This window comes from Galeopterus variegatus, unplaced genomic scaffold (assembly GCF_000696425.1).
Source record: "Galeopterus variegatus unplaced genomic scaffold, G_variegatus-3.0.2 Scaffold100, whole genome shotgun sequence".
NCBI lineage: Eukaryota > Metazoa > Chordata > Mammalia > Dermoptera > Cynocephalidae > Galeopterus > Galeopterus variegatus.
The window spans coordinates 895,854-913,301 of NW_007726211.1; the positions used below are offsets into that span (position 1 = coordinate 895,854).

General features: G+C 38.3%; 1 protein-coding gene across 1 annotated transcript in view; it reads right to left on the minus strand.

Moving 5' to 3' along the window:
- The window catches only part of UBE3C (ubiquitin protein ligase E3C), a 112,054-nt gene that overhangs the window by 43,433 nt on the left and 51,173 nt on the right, over positions 1–17,448 (minus strand). The window contains exons 15-17 of the mRNA XM_008583747.1: positions 16,656–16,753; positions 15,335–15,467; positions 9,359–9,606 (exon numbers count right to left, since the gene is read on the minus strand). Coding sequence (XP_008581969.1) covers positions 9,359–9,606; positions 15,335–15,467; positions 16,656–16,753 — 479 coding nt within the window. The remainder of the gene's footprint in view (positions 1–9,358; positions 9,607–15,334; positions 15,468–16,655; positions 16,754–17,448) is intronic.

The window sequence follows — 17,448 nt, forward strand, 5'->3', positions numbered from 1 at the left end:
CTCTTTAGAATATTAAAGCAAAAATGATAAAGTGGAGTTCATAACATATGAGGGATCATCAAAATGTTCATGGAAAATGTGTATTATGAAAAAAACTATGCATGGATTTCAAAATTTTTTGCACCAGAATTAGCTTATACTAACTTATATAGCAAGTCTGAACAGGATCTAGTTTGAGGAACTGAGAAGGATAAGACACTATTTGAAATAAGCCCCTATCAGAGCAACATGAATTCTGTGAAAATTGAAGCAAGAACAAACATCAAATTGATGATGAAGCTTGGGTAGAAGAGAGGTGAAGATTTATCAGCACTGCACTCTACCGAGTGAGCCACGGGCCGGCCCCACTCAATCTATAGTTTTAAAGCCTTAGCAAATTCAGGGAGAATTTTATAAAAGGACTCTAATGATAAGACAAATATATTTTCCCAACTTTTGAAAATCTCAGGGTACACTGTTGACTGCCAGTATTACACTATATGATATATTAAGCGCACACTGTATTCTCCCGAAATACAAAATTAGAATAACCATGCCGAAGTTACATAATCTAATTAAAAATTTCAAATATATGACCAAGATATTATCAAATAATCTGATTTATAGGCATCTGTTCCAATTAAATCAATATTCTGAAGGGGGAAAAAGAGCCATTTTTAAACAGAATTCAAATATGATAAAGGATTTGCTTCAATAAATATTCTGAACTTAATTGGTTTAAATGGACCTAGGTGTTTCTATCTGTTAAAAAAGTTCAAGATGACATTACCACATCCTTGAGCTGTTTATTTATTCCCTGTCTATAGCCTGATTTACAGGCAATGAAATGCAACCACAACCCACACCAGAAGCAGGAATCATCTGCTAATGGAACTTTTAATTGAGAAGTGACCAGTGACATGAGGTAATTCTTCCTATACAGGATTATGCTTGAAGACCTTTCTGTACTTTATCACAGTAAACAATCACTAACATATGCATTAAAGAAAATTTAAATACATTATGACCCAATAAATATCATAATCAATCAATATACAATTTCTTCTCTTAAAGATTTAATATTCAGGGCCGGCCCGGTGGCGCACTGCTACAGTGCACCGCTTGGGAAGCGTGGCGGTGCTCCCGCCGAGGGTTCGGATCCCACATACAGACCGGTTCCCGCTCACTGGCTGAGCGAGGTGTGGGAGCAGCACCGAGGGTTGCGATCCGTTGCCGGACACGAAAAAAAGACAAAAAAGGAAAAAAAAAAAAAAAAAGATTTAATATTCAGGTACCATACTATTAGTGCCATACTATTACATTTACTTAGGTCTGGACAATTTTTAGCATGCTTATACAAAGCTTAACCATTTGTAATCAAATGATAATCAGATATGTTTTAGAAACAGCACCCCCATAGGAATTGCCACGCAGAAAATTACGTAAGGAAAGTCTTAATTATGTGAAACTAAGTTAACTACCAATCTCAAGTAACTATAGTTTGGTTATTGGTTTTGCCTAAACTCCATTTTTTTTTTTGGTGGCTGGCTGGTACACGGATCAAATCCTGGACCTTGATATTATCAGCACCACACTCTAACCAACTGAGCTAAACAGACAGCCTTAAACTTTATTACTTTAAATAGGTTTACTGAGATATAATTTATATAAACTTCATTTTGGGGAGAAAGGTTTAGATCACAAGTTTTCCTCCCTGGAATTCTGGATTAAATATATACACATTCCAAAGTAGAAGACTAAGAGCAATCTATCATCCCTTTTGAATCTGCAGTACTCTACAGTTAGACATCATCTTCAGAATAATTTTAATTACGAACCCGTCAATAAATAGTGGGAAAAATGAGCTTATTCTCACCAGACTTGTGTAACTATTAGTATCTACATTAATCAAGATTGGATGATTTATACAATCAGGAAGGAGGAAAATAATACACAATTTTTATAAGATTTAATTCATGCAAATAAAATTAATACTCTATCTCTGTTACTGCATTGAGAACCACTGAATTTACAGTATTTCAGGTTAGTCTGGCAAAATAAAGGCTCTCCTTTATTTTTATTTATTTATTATTTTTATTGTTAATTTAGAGTGTTCTTGGTTTTACCTTAATAGAAAAAACTATGGCACATCATTTTTAAAATTTTCATGCAAAGAGTTATGAAATTTATCTCCTCCAGAGGAAGCTGAAACTGAGTTTCATTAAGAAGTTTGTTTGACCATCAACAAGGAGAAATATGCTATTTCACTAAGAACTGACACCAAAGCCAGGACATAGCTCTAAACTGACAGAGATACGTTACATGTCTTAAAATTAATCAAAGTGAGAAAATGATCTGTTTAAAATCTATGCTAAGGAATCTAACATCAGATCGATGTCTGAAATTTGTCATTGCAATAAGGTGAGCCTAAAGAGAAATAGTGATAGTGGTGAGGTCAAGGTAGAGCCTATTACTAACTTCAAGAATACTTAAAAATCTGCATTATCAAGGTAGCAACAGATGGAATCTGAAAAAAAAAAATAATAATAACTGGGCCTGTAACAATGTATCTCAAGGAAATACAAATAAAAGGGAATTATTATATATCCAGGATAGACTGATTCCCTTCCACCTGTCCCTCTGCTTTGTTAGGCCTGGGGTTCCAGCACTGTTGCCATTAACCACACACACACACACACTCCTCACTACAAAGCCACTGTAATTCAGACAGTCTTGTGCTGGCATAAGTCTAGACACAGAGAGCAACAGAATAGAATTCAGAGTCTAGAAATAAATCGTTGCATCTACGGTCAACTAATTTTCAACCAGGGTGCCAAGAACATTAACACCCCTATCTCACACACTCTAAAAAGTTAACTTAAAATGGATCAAGGACATAAATGTAAGGGCTAAAACTACAAAACTGACAGAAGAATACACAGGTGAAAATCTTCATGACCTTAGGTTTAGGCAATGGTTTCTTAGATAAGATACCAGAAGCATAGGCAAAAAATGTAAAAATACATTAGACTTCATCAAAACTAAAAACTTTTTTTTCTTTAAATGACACCATCATGGAAGTGAAAAGACAACCCACAGAATGGGAGAATATAAGACAAACAATCCAATTAAAAAATGGTCATTGGATGTGATGGTTAATAATAGTCAATAATCTATGTATTGACTAGATTAAGGAATACATAGACATCTGGTAAAGCATTATTTTTGGGTGTGCCTATGAGATTGTTTCCAGAAGAGATTAGCATGTAAGCCTGGGTGGACTGGGTGGGAAAGAACTGCCCTCAACATGGGTGGACACCATCCAATCTGCTGGGGGCCCAAAAAGAACAAAAATGGAGGAGAGGGTGAATCTCCTGCTGCATCCAGTGGAGCTAGGATAGTCTTCTCTCCTGTCCATGGACACCCAAACTCGAGACTCGTCAGCCTTTGGGTTCCAGGACTTACACCAGTGGCACCTTCAGGCTCTCAGGCCTTTGGCCTCAGACTGAGAATCACACCATCGGCTTCCCTGGTTCTGAGGCTTCTGGACTTGGACTGAGGCATGCTACCAGCATCCAGTCTGCATATGGCCTATCATGGAACTACTCAGCCTTCACAATCACGTGAGCCAACTCCCCTAATAAACCCCCTCTCGTACGTTTATATACATATCCTATTGGTTCTGTCTCTCTGGAGAACTCTGACTAATACAACAGATTTGAGTAGACATTGCTCCACAGAAGACATGAAGCACATGAAAAGATGCTCCACATTACTGGTCATCAGGGAAATGCAAACCAAACCCACAATGAGATACCACTTCACATCCACTAGGATAGCTTCGACCAAAAAGAGAGACAGTAAGAAGTGTTGGCAAGGGTATGTAGTGACTGAGAGCTTCCTATGTTGCTGGTGGGACTGTAAAAGACTGCAGAACCTTTGATAGAGTTACTGTATGGCCCACCACTCCCATTCCTAGGTACAAGAAACAGAAAACCCATGTCCATACAAAAACTTGTACACAAATGTTCACAGCAACATTATTCATAACAGCCTGAAAGCAGAAACAATCAAATGTCCACTGATGGATGGATGAATGGGTAAATAAAACGCAGTATATCCATGCAATGGAATATCACTCAGCCATAAAAAGGAATGAAGTTCTGATACATACTACAACACAAACGAAGCTTGAAAACATTACACCAAATCAAAGAAGCCATAAAAGGCCACATATTATATGATTCCATTTATATGAAATGTCCAGAAAAAAATCTATATAGACAAAAAGTAGATTAGTGGTTGCCTATGACTGGCGGGGTTAGGGCAGAATGGGTAGTGACTACTAATAAATATAATTTCCTTGTAAGGATGATGAAAATAGATAGTGATGATGGCTGCACAACTCAGTGAATACGTTAAAACAACTGAATTATACACTTTAAAAGGCTGAATTTTATAAAATGTGAATTATATTTCAATAAAGCTATTATGTAAAATAAGTCACAAGAGCATACGTCATCTGTTTTGCAGGCACTGATTTTTAATTAGGTTACTTCTTGAGTGGGCAGCTTCCTAGACCACACTCCGAGGTTAACAGCGACAGGACTGTACTACAGAGAACAGAACAGCCAATGTGATAAAGGAGTTTTGTTACAAAGCTGAAAATGATGAACTGTTCTGATTTATTCTTGAAGAGAATAATTACAGCAGCAACATTAATTTCCTAATTATTTATTTAAGGATGATAAAGCTAGTTAATAATCCTTGAATATTCAGCTTTATGCATAGCAGGCGTTCAATTTACCATTTGGGCTCAATGTCACTACAGCAGGTAGAACCACCTCCCCCAAAAGATAAGCTCAAGTCCTAAACTGTGAATATGACCTTCGTATGCATAGCAGGCGTTCAATTTACCATTTGGGCTCAATGTCACTATAGCAGGTAGAACCACCTCCCCCAAAAGATAAGCTCAAGTCCTAAACTGTGAATATGACCTTCCTTGGAAATAGGGTCTTTGCAGATGATCAAGTTAAGATGAGGTCAGACTGGATTAGGGTGGGCTCTAACCCAATTACTGGTGCCCCTATAAAAGGAGGGAAAGTTGAATGCAGACGCACAAGGAGAAGGCCACAAGAGAACAGAAGCGGAGACTGGAGTGATGAACCTACAGACTAAGGACCACCAAGGACTGTGAGTGACACCAGAAGACAAGAGGAAGCACAAAACAGAGTCTCCCTCAGAGCCTCTATAAAGAAACCAGCCCTGCTGATGTTTTTGATTTTGGACTCTGGCCTCCAGAACTGAGAATAAATTTTTTTTTTTTAAAGCCACTCAAATTTGTGGTAGTTTGTTGTGGCAGCCCTAGCAAACAGTCACTAAGCAGTAACCTACTCAACCATGTAAATGAAAAACAGCCTAATCTCTGTTTATTGTAGTCGTTTTAGAACACTCAGCATCTGATTTTTAAATAATAATATTTTGCGGTAAGCTCTAATACATAAAACATGAAAATCCATATTTTATTAGTTTAAATATATTTTATAAGCTCAAATGTCATAAGTTTATAAACAAAATATTGCTAATTATAACTAAACATTGCTATTAAGTCAGTTAGTATGTCTTTTTAATGGACACAATAGTATGAAATTAGCGTTTACAGAAGATACTTTATAGTCTTATAAGCATGGGCATTTAAAACATCAAAGAAACCTGGATTAGAACATTCACATTTATGTTCTTACAGCAAATGATACATTTTTAAAAGCTGACTGCCTTACAATTCAGGACAATTTTCAATTACGTAATCCAGAAACGAGGAAGAACGATAGCAGGAGATCTGCTGTAGCTGTTCACTCCCCTTGTCACACTTTAGACAGACTGGGGAGCTGTCTCAGAGGACAGCCCCACCAGCAAGAACACCAGATGGAGCCATGTGTGACCACATGGTATGAGTACAGGGCTTTCAAGCCACAGCTTGTGACCATCACTACACACTGAGCGTGTAGAACGGCTCCACGTTCTTAAATAGTACTCAAAGGGTTTTACATTTAAAAAGGAGAATATGCAACATAGACGGTATGGCCCTCAGAACCTAAAATGTTTACTATCTGGCCCCTGCTCTACTGTATTTTCAGTGTGCCCTGTTGCTCCTAAGTCAGAGCCCACACTGAATTCTTCTTCCTTAAAGGTGATTTGATCTCTCTGCCTGAATGCCCAAAGAATTCTTTATCTTGAATTTAGAATGCTTCTTTATTCTTGGGATCTGCTATAATATTTTGCTTATATAATATTTTGTTCGTTTTCTTTCTCCCTTGCCCTCATAATAGAAATCCAGAAATTGTGTCGTTGGACGGATGTGTGTGTGTGGGAGTGTGCAAGACGTTCTCACGGTGGCTGTAATGGTTAAGGAAGTGGCCATCTCTTCCAACGCTCACTGTCGTCCCTGTGTCCTAACGTGATTGCTTGCATCCACCCTGTTGGGAGTTCTAGAAAACAGGGCTCTAGGCATCTCTGCTGAGTCTTCTCCTGTGTCCCAAACTGCCCCTCTCATTGGTCCCTTATCAGGGACACTCCCCAGTCCCTGAAAGCCGCCTGCCCACTCTTTCCTGGGACTTGCTCTTTCTCTAGGGACCCTCCCTCCCGTTTCCCTCAGAGCCACATCTTCTGAAAAAGGCCATCCATGTCCCTTTCCATTTTTGTGCCTTCCACTTCTTGTTCCTCAACCTGAAGCAAACACATTTTTGTCATACCACGCCATGAAAGACACTGCAAGGACAACCAAATGCCCATCAACTGGCAAACGAACAAATAAATGTGGCATATGAAGCATTACTTGGCAATAAAAGGAAATTAAGTACTGATAAATGCTACAACTTGGATGAACCTCGAAAACATCACGCTAAGGGGAAGAAGCCAGTTCAATTTATACGAATTGGCCAGAACAAGTCAATTTGTAGAAACTAAAAGTAGATTACTGTTTGCCTAGGGTTGCAGGGGAAAGGAGTTAATGGATATGGATGACGAAAATGTTTTAAAATCGATGGTGGTGAAGGCTGCACAACTCTGTGACTATGCTAAAACCACTGAACCACACACACAAATGGGGGAATTGCACGGTATGTGAATCACAACTCCATAAAACTGTTTTAACAAAAAAATCACCAATAAACAAAAACCTGCTGATGAACCAGTGGTCAAATTTCAGTCCTCCTACTACCTGGCTCTTCTCACGGAAAGCATGACATTACCGTAATTTGGGCCACCTATGACCTACACCGATGGACCAGATTCTTATCTCTTCTACTTTGAGTTTTATCCTCTAAAATCTATTTTCCTCATGGTAACCAGAATGTCCCCTTAAAAATGTAGTAGGTCTATCACCTGAGTTACTACCCATAAGATACAGCCCAAACTTCTCATCATGGAACACTAAGGCTGTTATGATTTGCCTGTCGTCCTAGTTCCACAGCACAGCTGGCAAAGGCCTCCTGTGAAAGGTCAGATGACAAACACTTCAACTCTGCCATATCTGGAAAGCAGCCATGAACACACGCAGGTAACCAGGCCTAGCTGTGTTCCAATAAAACAGTTTTTTCTTTCTTCTTTTTTTTTATTTAAACAAAAGAATGGGTGGGTGGACTTGGTCCAGTGGCTGTAGTCTGCTGGCCACTGCTCCGAAGTGCCACTTCTGGCCACACTTTGACTTGCAGGAGCCATACGCACTGATTACAGTCCTGTGGCCCAACTCAATCTGTCTCTAAAAATGTGCTGAGCATGAATACTGACTATGAGGCACCTGTCTTCAACTATTTTAAACATGGGAAATAAAAATGCATTTCCAAGCTACCCAAAAAACACTAACAAATTCCACTAAAATATAAAAACTTTTACCTACTTATATAGCAATACACCAAGGATGCATTCAAAACAGGTAAGACGGTTTATTGGTTTATTGTTTGTTTGTTTTGTTTTTTTGGCAGCTGGCCAGTTTGGGGATTTGAACCCTTGACCTTGGAGTCACAAGGCTGCGCTCTAACCAACTGAGCTAACTGGCCAGCCCTAATTTTATTTAACAATAATCTCTTTAATGATTATGTCATATGCACTATGCAATGCTACTTTAAAGTAGCAGATATATTATATCTTTCTTTGACACTGCAAGAAACATAACCAATAATGAAAACAAACAAGGAAATAATATGAGAAAGATGTCTTCTGAAAGTGGATCCAGGTTCGTGAGTATTCTAGTGAGTATTTAAGAGTTTGAATACCGTGGGAATCCTTATAAACATCCCCCAAACCACCACGCCCTCTCTCTCTATCTCACAATTACCATCATTTGAAGAAAAATCAGGAATCATTAATTTGCAATTTCCCATGGAAATAACTTAGATTATTTCCCCCCTCTCCCATGTTCAGAACAGTTTAGGCATGAATTTCAATTCCTGACTTTACTGGCTAGCCACATTCTTCTTCTAGGATTAGTAATCACCAATACTAAATTTACTTAAAACTTCAAAGAAGTAACTAAAATAAAACAAACAACATAACCTAGAAATAAAAACTTGTATGTAAAACTTCCCCACTTATAAATGCGAGTAACAACTAAAAAGAAAAACCAACAAGACATTTTGGACTGGACCTGACCCATGGGGGAACAGTTAGTCACCCCTGGTTTACACAAAATCTTGTCTCCTCCTGGTCTCCCCATGACACACCATGACACTCCCCCAGGCTGGGACCATCAGTTGAGAAATGAAGAGGACTGGCACCAGTGTGTGTCCATATCTTCCTCCTGACTTGAATGGGGAGTACTACGAACATTTAACCACTAAATTTGAACTTCCCACTAGATTGTATAATTAATTTTTTCCCTTTCATTTACAATAAAGCCTAAGTCCAGTTTGTACAAATGGTTGGCAGACTCTGGTAACTAGTGCATTACCGGAATATCCTTAAATGTAAAATTTTCGCAGAATTTGCATACAGTATGTATTAACACTTAAGCCATACTAAATAACTATGATCTTCCATCTCACAGCATTTTAAAATTGTACAGAACCTTAAATATTCACTTTTAACATTATCAATAAGAGTAACCATGAAAAGACTTAAAATATTTACAGCACACACAACATGCTTGTATAGGTAGAATTTTATCATGTTGCCCATGTTTTCCACACTACGCCAATAATTTTTGTATATAATTACTGTGCATGTAATATATAATGATGAACTGTAGTTACTATGTAAAAAAGTTCTATTCAAGGTTCACTAAATAAAGACCATCCATGAAACTTCGACAACAACCATACGGAAACACAAAATGTCAACATCTTTTGGTCTGACATCTATTTTTAAATAAAGATTGCTTTACCTTTCCAAGCATTCTGCCTAGGAAGTAGTAATGTCTGGCGAAAGAATCTCCCACAAGCATCTGAGCAGCCGGGTTAGGGTACAGAAGCCCTTCATTAGTAGTCTTAAAGAACCCCTGGTTGGGGTTAAATCCTGATTTCAGTAGTTCATTTAAAAACTCTCTGAAGATACCACCGCCATCAATGCCAGCTTCATCCAGGCCATGGGCATTGAGCAAGTGCACACGGATCCGCTTCTTCAAATCGGGCTCTGTCCAAAATGAGAGAGGGCAAGGAGAAAAGATGTTAAAAGAAAGCAATTAAATAAACTAGTATAGGTTGAGTATCCCTTATCCTAAATGCTTGGGACCAGAAGTGTTTTGGATTTTGGAGTATTTGCAGAATACATACTGGTTGAATATCCTTAATCTGAAAATCCAAAATCCAAAATCCTTCAATGAGTGTTTCCTTTGAATGTCATGTTGGCACTCAAAAAGTTTTGGATTTTGGAGCAGTTTAGATTTTCGATTTTCGGATTAGAGATGCTCAACCTGTATCACAGAGTCTTAGGGAAGAGGAGCGAGAATATTTAGAGATGTTTTAATGCACGTCTCAAAACAGCAATGAAATTATAAAAAGAGATGAGACAGACTGACCAAGATCTTCCCCAGAGCCTACAATGGAAAAAGAGAGAAAGCAGTTCCCTTACATTAATATGTCAAGAATGGAGAAAAGAGGGGTGGTGTTCAGGAAAAAGATAAAATTATCTCCCATGTTCTAATGAATATGACAGACTAAAATGCTCGCAGAGTAGCAGAGTGGATGATACTGGAACATATATCATCGTCCCCAAGAAAAATGAATAAAGAAGATGCTGATGAAGTTAACATTACAGAGAACCTCTGAATGTGGTGAGTGATACAGGAACTCTTGGGAAGAGTCAGTATTCCAAAATCTTCATTCGGCTATATTCGGCTGACAAAAGGGGAGAATTACTGGTTATATAATTTGCTGCAAAGATTAAATTAATTTTTTTTTTATATTACGAGGCTGCTCAACTGTTTCTGATACGTGAGTGAAATTTCTCACACAGGTCCTCCTAAGTAGGAATAATATGTCCGTGGACTCACTTGCAATGAATACAACAGGACTTCAACATAAGCTTCAGGATATAATCCCCAAATACAAGTCAATAAAAGTGATCCTATCAAAAGTAAAAAAAAAAAAAAGGTGTGCCAAGTAAGATGTGCTCTGATGGACAGGATGGATCAGAGAACAGGTTTGAGAAAGTCACTGAAATGTCCTTTATCCTTTCCCAAGAATGTTCTGCAGGTGCTTTGCAAAAAAAAAAAAAAACTGGGGAGGGGGGAATAGAGGGGAGGAGAAAGGAGGAGGGAACAGAGTTGAAATGTCCTTTATCCTTTCCCAAGAATGTTCTGCAGGTGCTTTGCAAAAAAAAAAAAAAAACTGGGGAGGGGGGAATAGAGGGGAGGAGAAAGGAGGAGGGAACAGAGAGAGAAGTAGGAGGGAGGGGAAGAGGAGGTAGGGGATGCGGAGGGAGGGGAGTTGGGGGCGTGCTGCTGTGCCAAGTCAGGGAGGTAGAAAAGCAACCTTCCCGGGCTTCGTGTGCTGCTGCTATCTTTCATATGAGTGTGCAGAATCACCCAAACATATGTGACCTGGAGCATCTCAGGCGCAGGTGACCTCTAGAAACATCTGGAAAAGGGGTTTAGCAGAATGCATACTTGGTAGAGCCTCTAGGCAATCTCCTCAAAAACCTGCTTTTCTCAGTATTACTTTGTACAAATGTCAGTAATTTTGAAGTTATAGTACCTGGAATATAAATATTCTATGTTTTCAAATATAATTCAGCGTTATCGACTGAGGTTTACAGTCCCCACACATAGGAGTGACAACTCTGCTGTTCACTGAGCAAGCCCAAGAAAGGGTCACTGTGCACGGCCAGCAGACTCCCAAGCGCGTGACCTCTGTGCCGATTCCCACATTTCCTTTGGAAGACAGGTGGACATACCCAAACTATTTTGGTTACAGCTTGCTCTCATGCTTTAAGTAATATCAACAGCTACCACTGATTATTTACCCCGAGCTACAATTTATGCTACAAAACTTATATGTATTACTTCAAATCCTTTAATGACCTTCTGGATTAAGAATTATCTCCATTTTGCAGTGAGAAAACCAAGGACAAGGAAGGATAAATGATTTATTCTAAAGTCACATAGTCAATATTGTAACAGGTAGTGGTGACATAATTTAAGCCTATGGTGCTTTTCCACTAAAACACTCAATTTCTTTAGCTTCACTATGCTTATATAAAAATATGCTTTTCACTGATAATTAAATTCCACTAACATGTTATTTGCATCTATTTTGATTAATATGATTACGAAATATGTTCAATCTCAAGTTCTAGATAAAATTCCAAAAAAAGTCCAATCAGCTAATTATAGATGCAACACAAAAATACATTTGGTATTTCTTACCTTTACATATATCCTCGCAATACCCAATTTTAAGAAAGAAATACAAACGTTTACTTGTCACGTATAATATCTCACAACCTGATTATCAGGGGTTAGCAGCAGCAGATTTTGTAAACATTGTAAGTATAAAAACTTTGTAAGTGGGAAATGTTCAACCACAGTTCATCCTTTAACCCTCTCAAAATGTAACACCAATATTCAAGGGGGAGGCGGTGTCACTCTCTCCAGGAACCTCAATGGCCATTCACAAAAGGCAGCCCTTTAATTATGGCTAGAATTGAGATTCTGTGGTTTCCTGAAGCTCATTTCTGTAAAGAGCAATATACAATAATAGCACAATAATATTTTCAGAATCAAATCTAGCCTTCTAGGTATCTTGCCACTACTTGTTTCTATGGATAGATTATAAAAACCTATTTACACAGGAAGGTTTTAGTGAAAAAAGCCATGGAAAATATTCATTTGATTTTACCCTATTACCATTTTCTCTTCAGCAAAACAATGTAATTAATTCTGTCCATTAAGTGAAACAAAACAAATCAATCAACAAAAGCACAGATAAGTGAGGCTCTCAGGAACCGACCACAGGACAGGTCACAGCCAGCTCTGCCACATTCTCTCCTGTGACAGTGAAAGACACGAGGACCTTACTACGGAGCACCGGGGCCTGTAGCAGGTATACTGCACATACTGTCTTTACAAGTCACACAACAGTCTCATAAGTACATATGACTTTTTCTCCATATTCTCCATGTGGAGAAGTTCATGTTCAAACCACACTCTTACATGGCACAATACCGCAACAAGGCAGTGTAGTGCAGTGGGAAAAGAGTTAGTGACCCCAGTCTGTGCTCACCTTGTGCCTGACTGCAGAAGCAATCGACTTCTCTGAGATCCATTGTGTCAACCTGTTTGTAAAATGGGGCGAACTAATGCCTCCACTTCAGAAAAGTGCTGAGATGAAATGAGATACTGAGCACCCTTAAAGGATGGATTTACTTTAATAACTAGATGATATATGGAATAATCACATTAACTGGTCATATGTAAATGCTCAGTCAACAAAGCAGGTCAAATGATTTTCTCATAAGTAAATTAAATGCTCTGAGATGATACTTAATTTTATTAATTTGCCTAGCAAATACCAAACAATTTTAACACATGGCTTAAAAATTATTAATAAAGCCTGAATTACAGAACATCTTGTAAAGATTTTAAGCATTTTAACACAAATATTATGAGAAAGTTTTTCCACATCCTTTAAGCTCAGTGCAATTATCAGCATGCACTTAGGGAGTTGGGGTATGATCAGCTCTGAATAATTTTTAAAGTTTAAGGATTCATTAGGAAATTTGGAGTTAACTGGGCGGTAATGTCCTAAAACTCACCTACATGAAACAGTTTTCGCAGTTAATTTAAAATCACTGATAAATAAGCTAATATTTTCACTGTGGCTGCAGAGCTCACACATCCACACATCCTGGCCTCCACAAAAGCCTGTCCCTCAAGTGCAGGATGTGCCACTGCAGGTACACCCGTGCGCTCTGCTGGAACCTCACCCACAGGACTCCCCTCCTCCTTCTCAGGGGCCTCCTGTCATCCAAGAGCAGGATGAGCCACTGCAGGGACAACCGTGCCCTCTGCTGGAACCTCACCCATGAGACTCCCTCCTCCTTCTCAGGGGCCTCCTGTCACTGAAGTGCAGAATGAGCCACTGCAGGAACACCCATGCCCTCTGCTGGAACCTCACCCATGAGGCTCCCTCCTCCTTCTCAGGGGCCTCACAAAGACCTCCAACACTGAGCATCTCACTCTTCTCTAAACACTGTGCTGATCATTTGCAAATTTATTGTTTTGTCCTATTGATATGTTTTTCCCAGGGTTTAATCATAAATTCAATAAACATCCATGTGCACTGACCAAAGAGTAAATGATTCATTCCATCCCAGGCCATAAGGACCTCAGACAAGGGGGAGATAAAAATGAAATCAGCTAATAAAATATCACAATGTAAGAACTACCAACTGGTATAGTATGAGATACTGTGGGATCTCAAAGAAGGGAGAACTATTTTTTTTTGAAAGTACGCTCAGTCCCCAATTAGATGATCAGTTAGACTAGTCAGACTACTTGATTTCAACTCTTTCACATTTAATTTTTTTTTTCCTTTTTGTCTTTTTTCGTGTCCTGCAACGGATCGCAACCCTCAGTGTTGCGCCCGGACCGGGACCGGCAACGGGATCGCAACCCTCGGTGTTGCACCCGCACCTCGCTCAGCCAGTGAGTGGGAACTGGTCTGTATGTGGGATCCGAACCCTCGGCTGGAGCGCCGCCGCGCTCCCAAGTGGCGCACTGTAGCAGTGCGCCACCGGGCCGGCCCCCACATTTAATATTTTGAAATCAAAATATCTTAGACAAGAAAACCTGGCATGGTGGAGAGTTCACAGCCTGTACTCAGACTTGAGTTAGAACTCCAGTACTGGGCTTCAGAGGACCATAGTATAGATTAAATGACAAGAGTAAATTACAAAAACCTGGAATAGAGTAGGGGAACAACTGATGTTACCTCTCCTTCACTATTCCCACATTATGACAAAATTAGCTCTCTATCTAAGCAGTAAAAATTATTGAAAACTAGGTTTTGTTTTCCTAGAAGAAAATTAAATTGCTCCCCAGAAAGAAAAGGCAACTGTTATTTCACAGCTGACAACCTACCATCTCTCAAAGATCTGAACACAAGCTTTCATTTTAAATTTTAGATTCTGCATAAGCTTTCATTTTTAATCCCCTCTGCACTGATTCAACACTGATTTAATGCTGCATCATGAACATGATATTGTGAAGTTAAGACTGCTACTATATAAGTAAACTTTAAACGGTAAGAGTCAAATATTAACATGAGACAGAACATGGGTCACTGACCTCCAAATGCCACTCCAGTTATTGTTACAATGTAATTCACTTACTAATAGTACTGTCATTGAAGCACTTGTCTTTTTATAAAGAAATTTGGATTGCAATGACATTTATTTTGGTATATTTAATTTGGTTTACAATTTATGATATTTACATAAATATATATTTATATAAAAGATACAGAAGGTAAATGACTGCCACCAACATTTTTGGAATTATAGGTTGTAAATGAAATTTTAGAGATGGACAATTGGGTGGGGGGAGGTGTTAGTTTCTTGCCTTTAAAAGCAGATCAATATTTAAAAAGGTTTCTTATGTAGTAACTGTCAGTTTTGGGAATATGAAGGTTCTTCAAAAAGTTCATGGAAAGATTTGTATTTTTCTTAATTTTATTTTTCCACAAATGCTTTGAAGTACCTTGTACTATCTGATATATCTCCCAAATCTGACCTACGTTTCATTTTTAAAACGTCATTATAAAACAAGATGATGAACACTAATTTTTTTAATGACCTCCATTTTCTAAAATGATTCCCCAACCTCCCCTTGTCATGTACATACATAGAGAATTACACATACCATTTTCTGGGGAAAGTTTATCATAAGCATCTTCATAAATATAATTTCTTCTTATTGTGACATTAATTCCATCCAGAAATGGACCATCTCCTTGAACTTCTTGCTTATCTGCATAAATCAGCCTTTGAAAGATCTAACAAACAGGGGAAATTGCAAAGTTATTAGAAACAATCGACTTTCTGTTATAAACACAAGCAACCAAAAGGAAAAACCGCTAAATAAATCCTAACTTTTTATCTCCATAAATTCTGAAATAAATTTTAATAGTCAAGGTATCAAATACTGACTTATCAGTAAATTTATAATATTTAAGTATTCTAATACTGCTCCTTTCCCCCATTTTACAATAAATTTCAAAAATCCCATGCTACAGTACATTTTCATTTACAGATCCTTCATAAAAGCTTAGGAGGTGCAGGGAAGAAAGAAGAACAGCTCTGTAAAAGCTATACACTAATACTAGTGAAACATCTCTGTAACAATGAAATTCAAGTAATTTTTTTCATGTTAAAATTCCAGTAGAGGGGCCGACCCTGTGGCGCACTTGGGAGAGTGCGGCGCTGGGTGCGCTCCTGCCGCAGGTTCGGATCCTATATAGGCATGGCCGGTGTGCTCGCTGGCTGAGGGCGGTGCGGACACCAAGCCAAGGATTGCGATCCCCTTACCGGTCACAAAAAAGACAAAAAAAAAATTCCAGTAGAGGGAGCTCAGGAATTATGTAATATTATGTGTTTTCGTGGTTTTTAATGAAAAAAAATCAACAGCTTGAAAAGCAACTCTTTCTTTACACACTGCAAAGAAAGTGTGTAGGCCTAAAAAAAAAAAAAACCCTCTTGAAGCCATTACCCAAGAATAGAACCTAGTAATTTTTAGAAATTTGCTAAATATAGCTGGTGAATACAAACAAAATTAAGATACCTATCCATTTCTTTTTTTAAAATAGTGTTTGTGGTAAGTAACTTTAATATAAATGTACAGAATACCTTTACAAAAGTTTGTATTTTCAAAAACGTGCAAAATTTATTCGAGAGAAAGGAACTTAGACTCCCACTATAAGAATTCTATAGTGTAACAGGCCTTTCTACCAGTTACAACTAAGGGGAAAAATATTTTCGGTTTGCACAAAGAGGTAACTGGTTGGGTTTTATAAATCATTGCTAGCTATTACAACCTAAGGAGAAAAATATAAATTATATAACCACCTAGGCAATACAGAACTTTAGAGATTTTTGTTGGTGGTGGTGTGTTAATTTTTTAACACTTGTATGATAAATAACATAAAATGTAGTGAGTTAATCAATAAAGAAACCAAGCTGCATACCTTTACCCGTTCCTCAAACGGAACCACAAAAGGTAGTTCTGTGAGGATGGCGAGTTGTCTTTCCTCAGACACAGACAGTGGTGGGGCCTCCAAACCTACTAAGATACATTATAAAAACTTGATTAGTTCATCTGTGCTTTCCTTTCCATTTCCACTGCCAGTTACTCAGGCTAGGATTTATAAAATCATTCTTAAGACTACTTGATCTGCCTTGAAAGGGACCTTTTCAATCACCTATTAAATCCCAAGTGCACGTCTGGGCACCAGAACCAGCGCTGAGCTGAGTGTAGCCAGGTCTGCCCGTGGGACGTGTCCCCGTCCCTGTGTGTGCTCTTTCCTCCTACTGTGTCAACAAGGTTCCTCCCAGGCCCAACAGTACCTAGGATAGGGCTGTGTGCGGCTCCATAAATCATCACTCATTTTAAGAACGAGGAAAAACCCTGAAGATTTTTATCAGTTCAATAACTCTCAGTAATAGTAACTCTTTCATACTCTCTATGTAAGTGAAAACTAAAACATAAAATGCATCTTACTGAAGTATTTTGAAATCTATTGCATATTTATTCAACAAATATGCAGCAGATTTACTGAGTGCCTACTAACTGCCAGGCAGGATACCAGCTGGAATCTTACCATCACTTTTAACATCTCTAATAGCAATTCATTCTTAGGAAACCAGTATGTAATAGTTCACCACAACATATATTCTTTAGCCCAACCTTTTGAAGTACATGGCTATCTCTGCAGTAAATAACATATTTATTGCCTCCCTATAGTTACTCTACCAAAACTC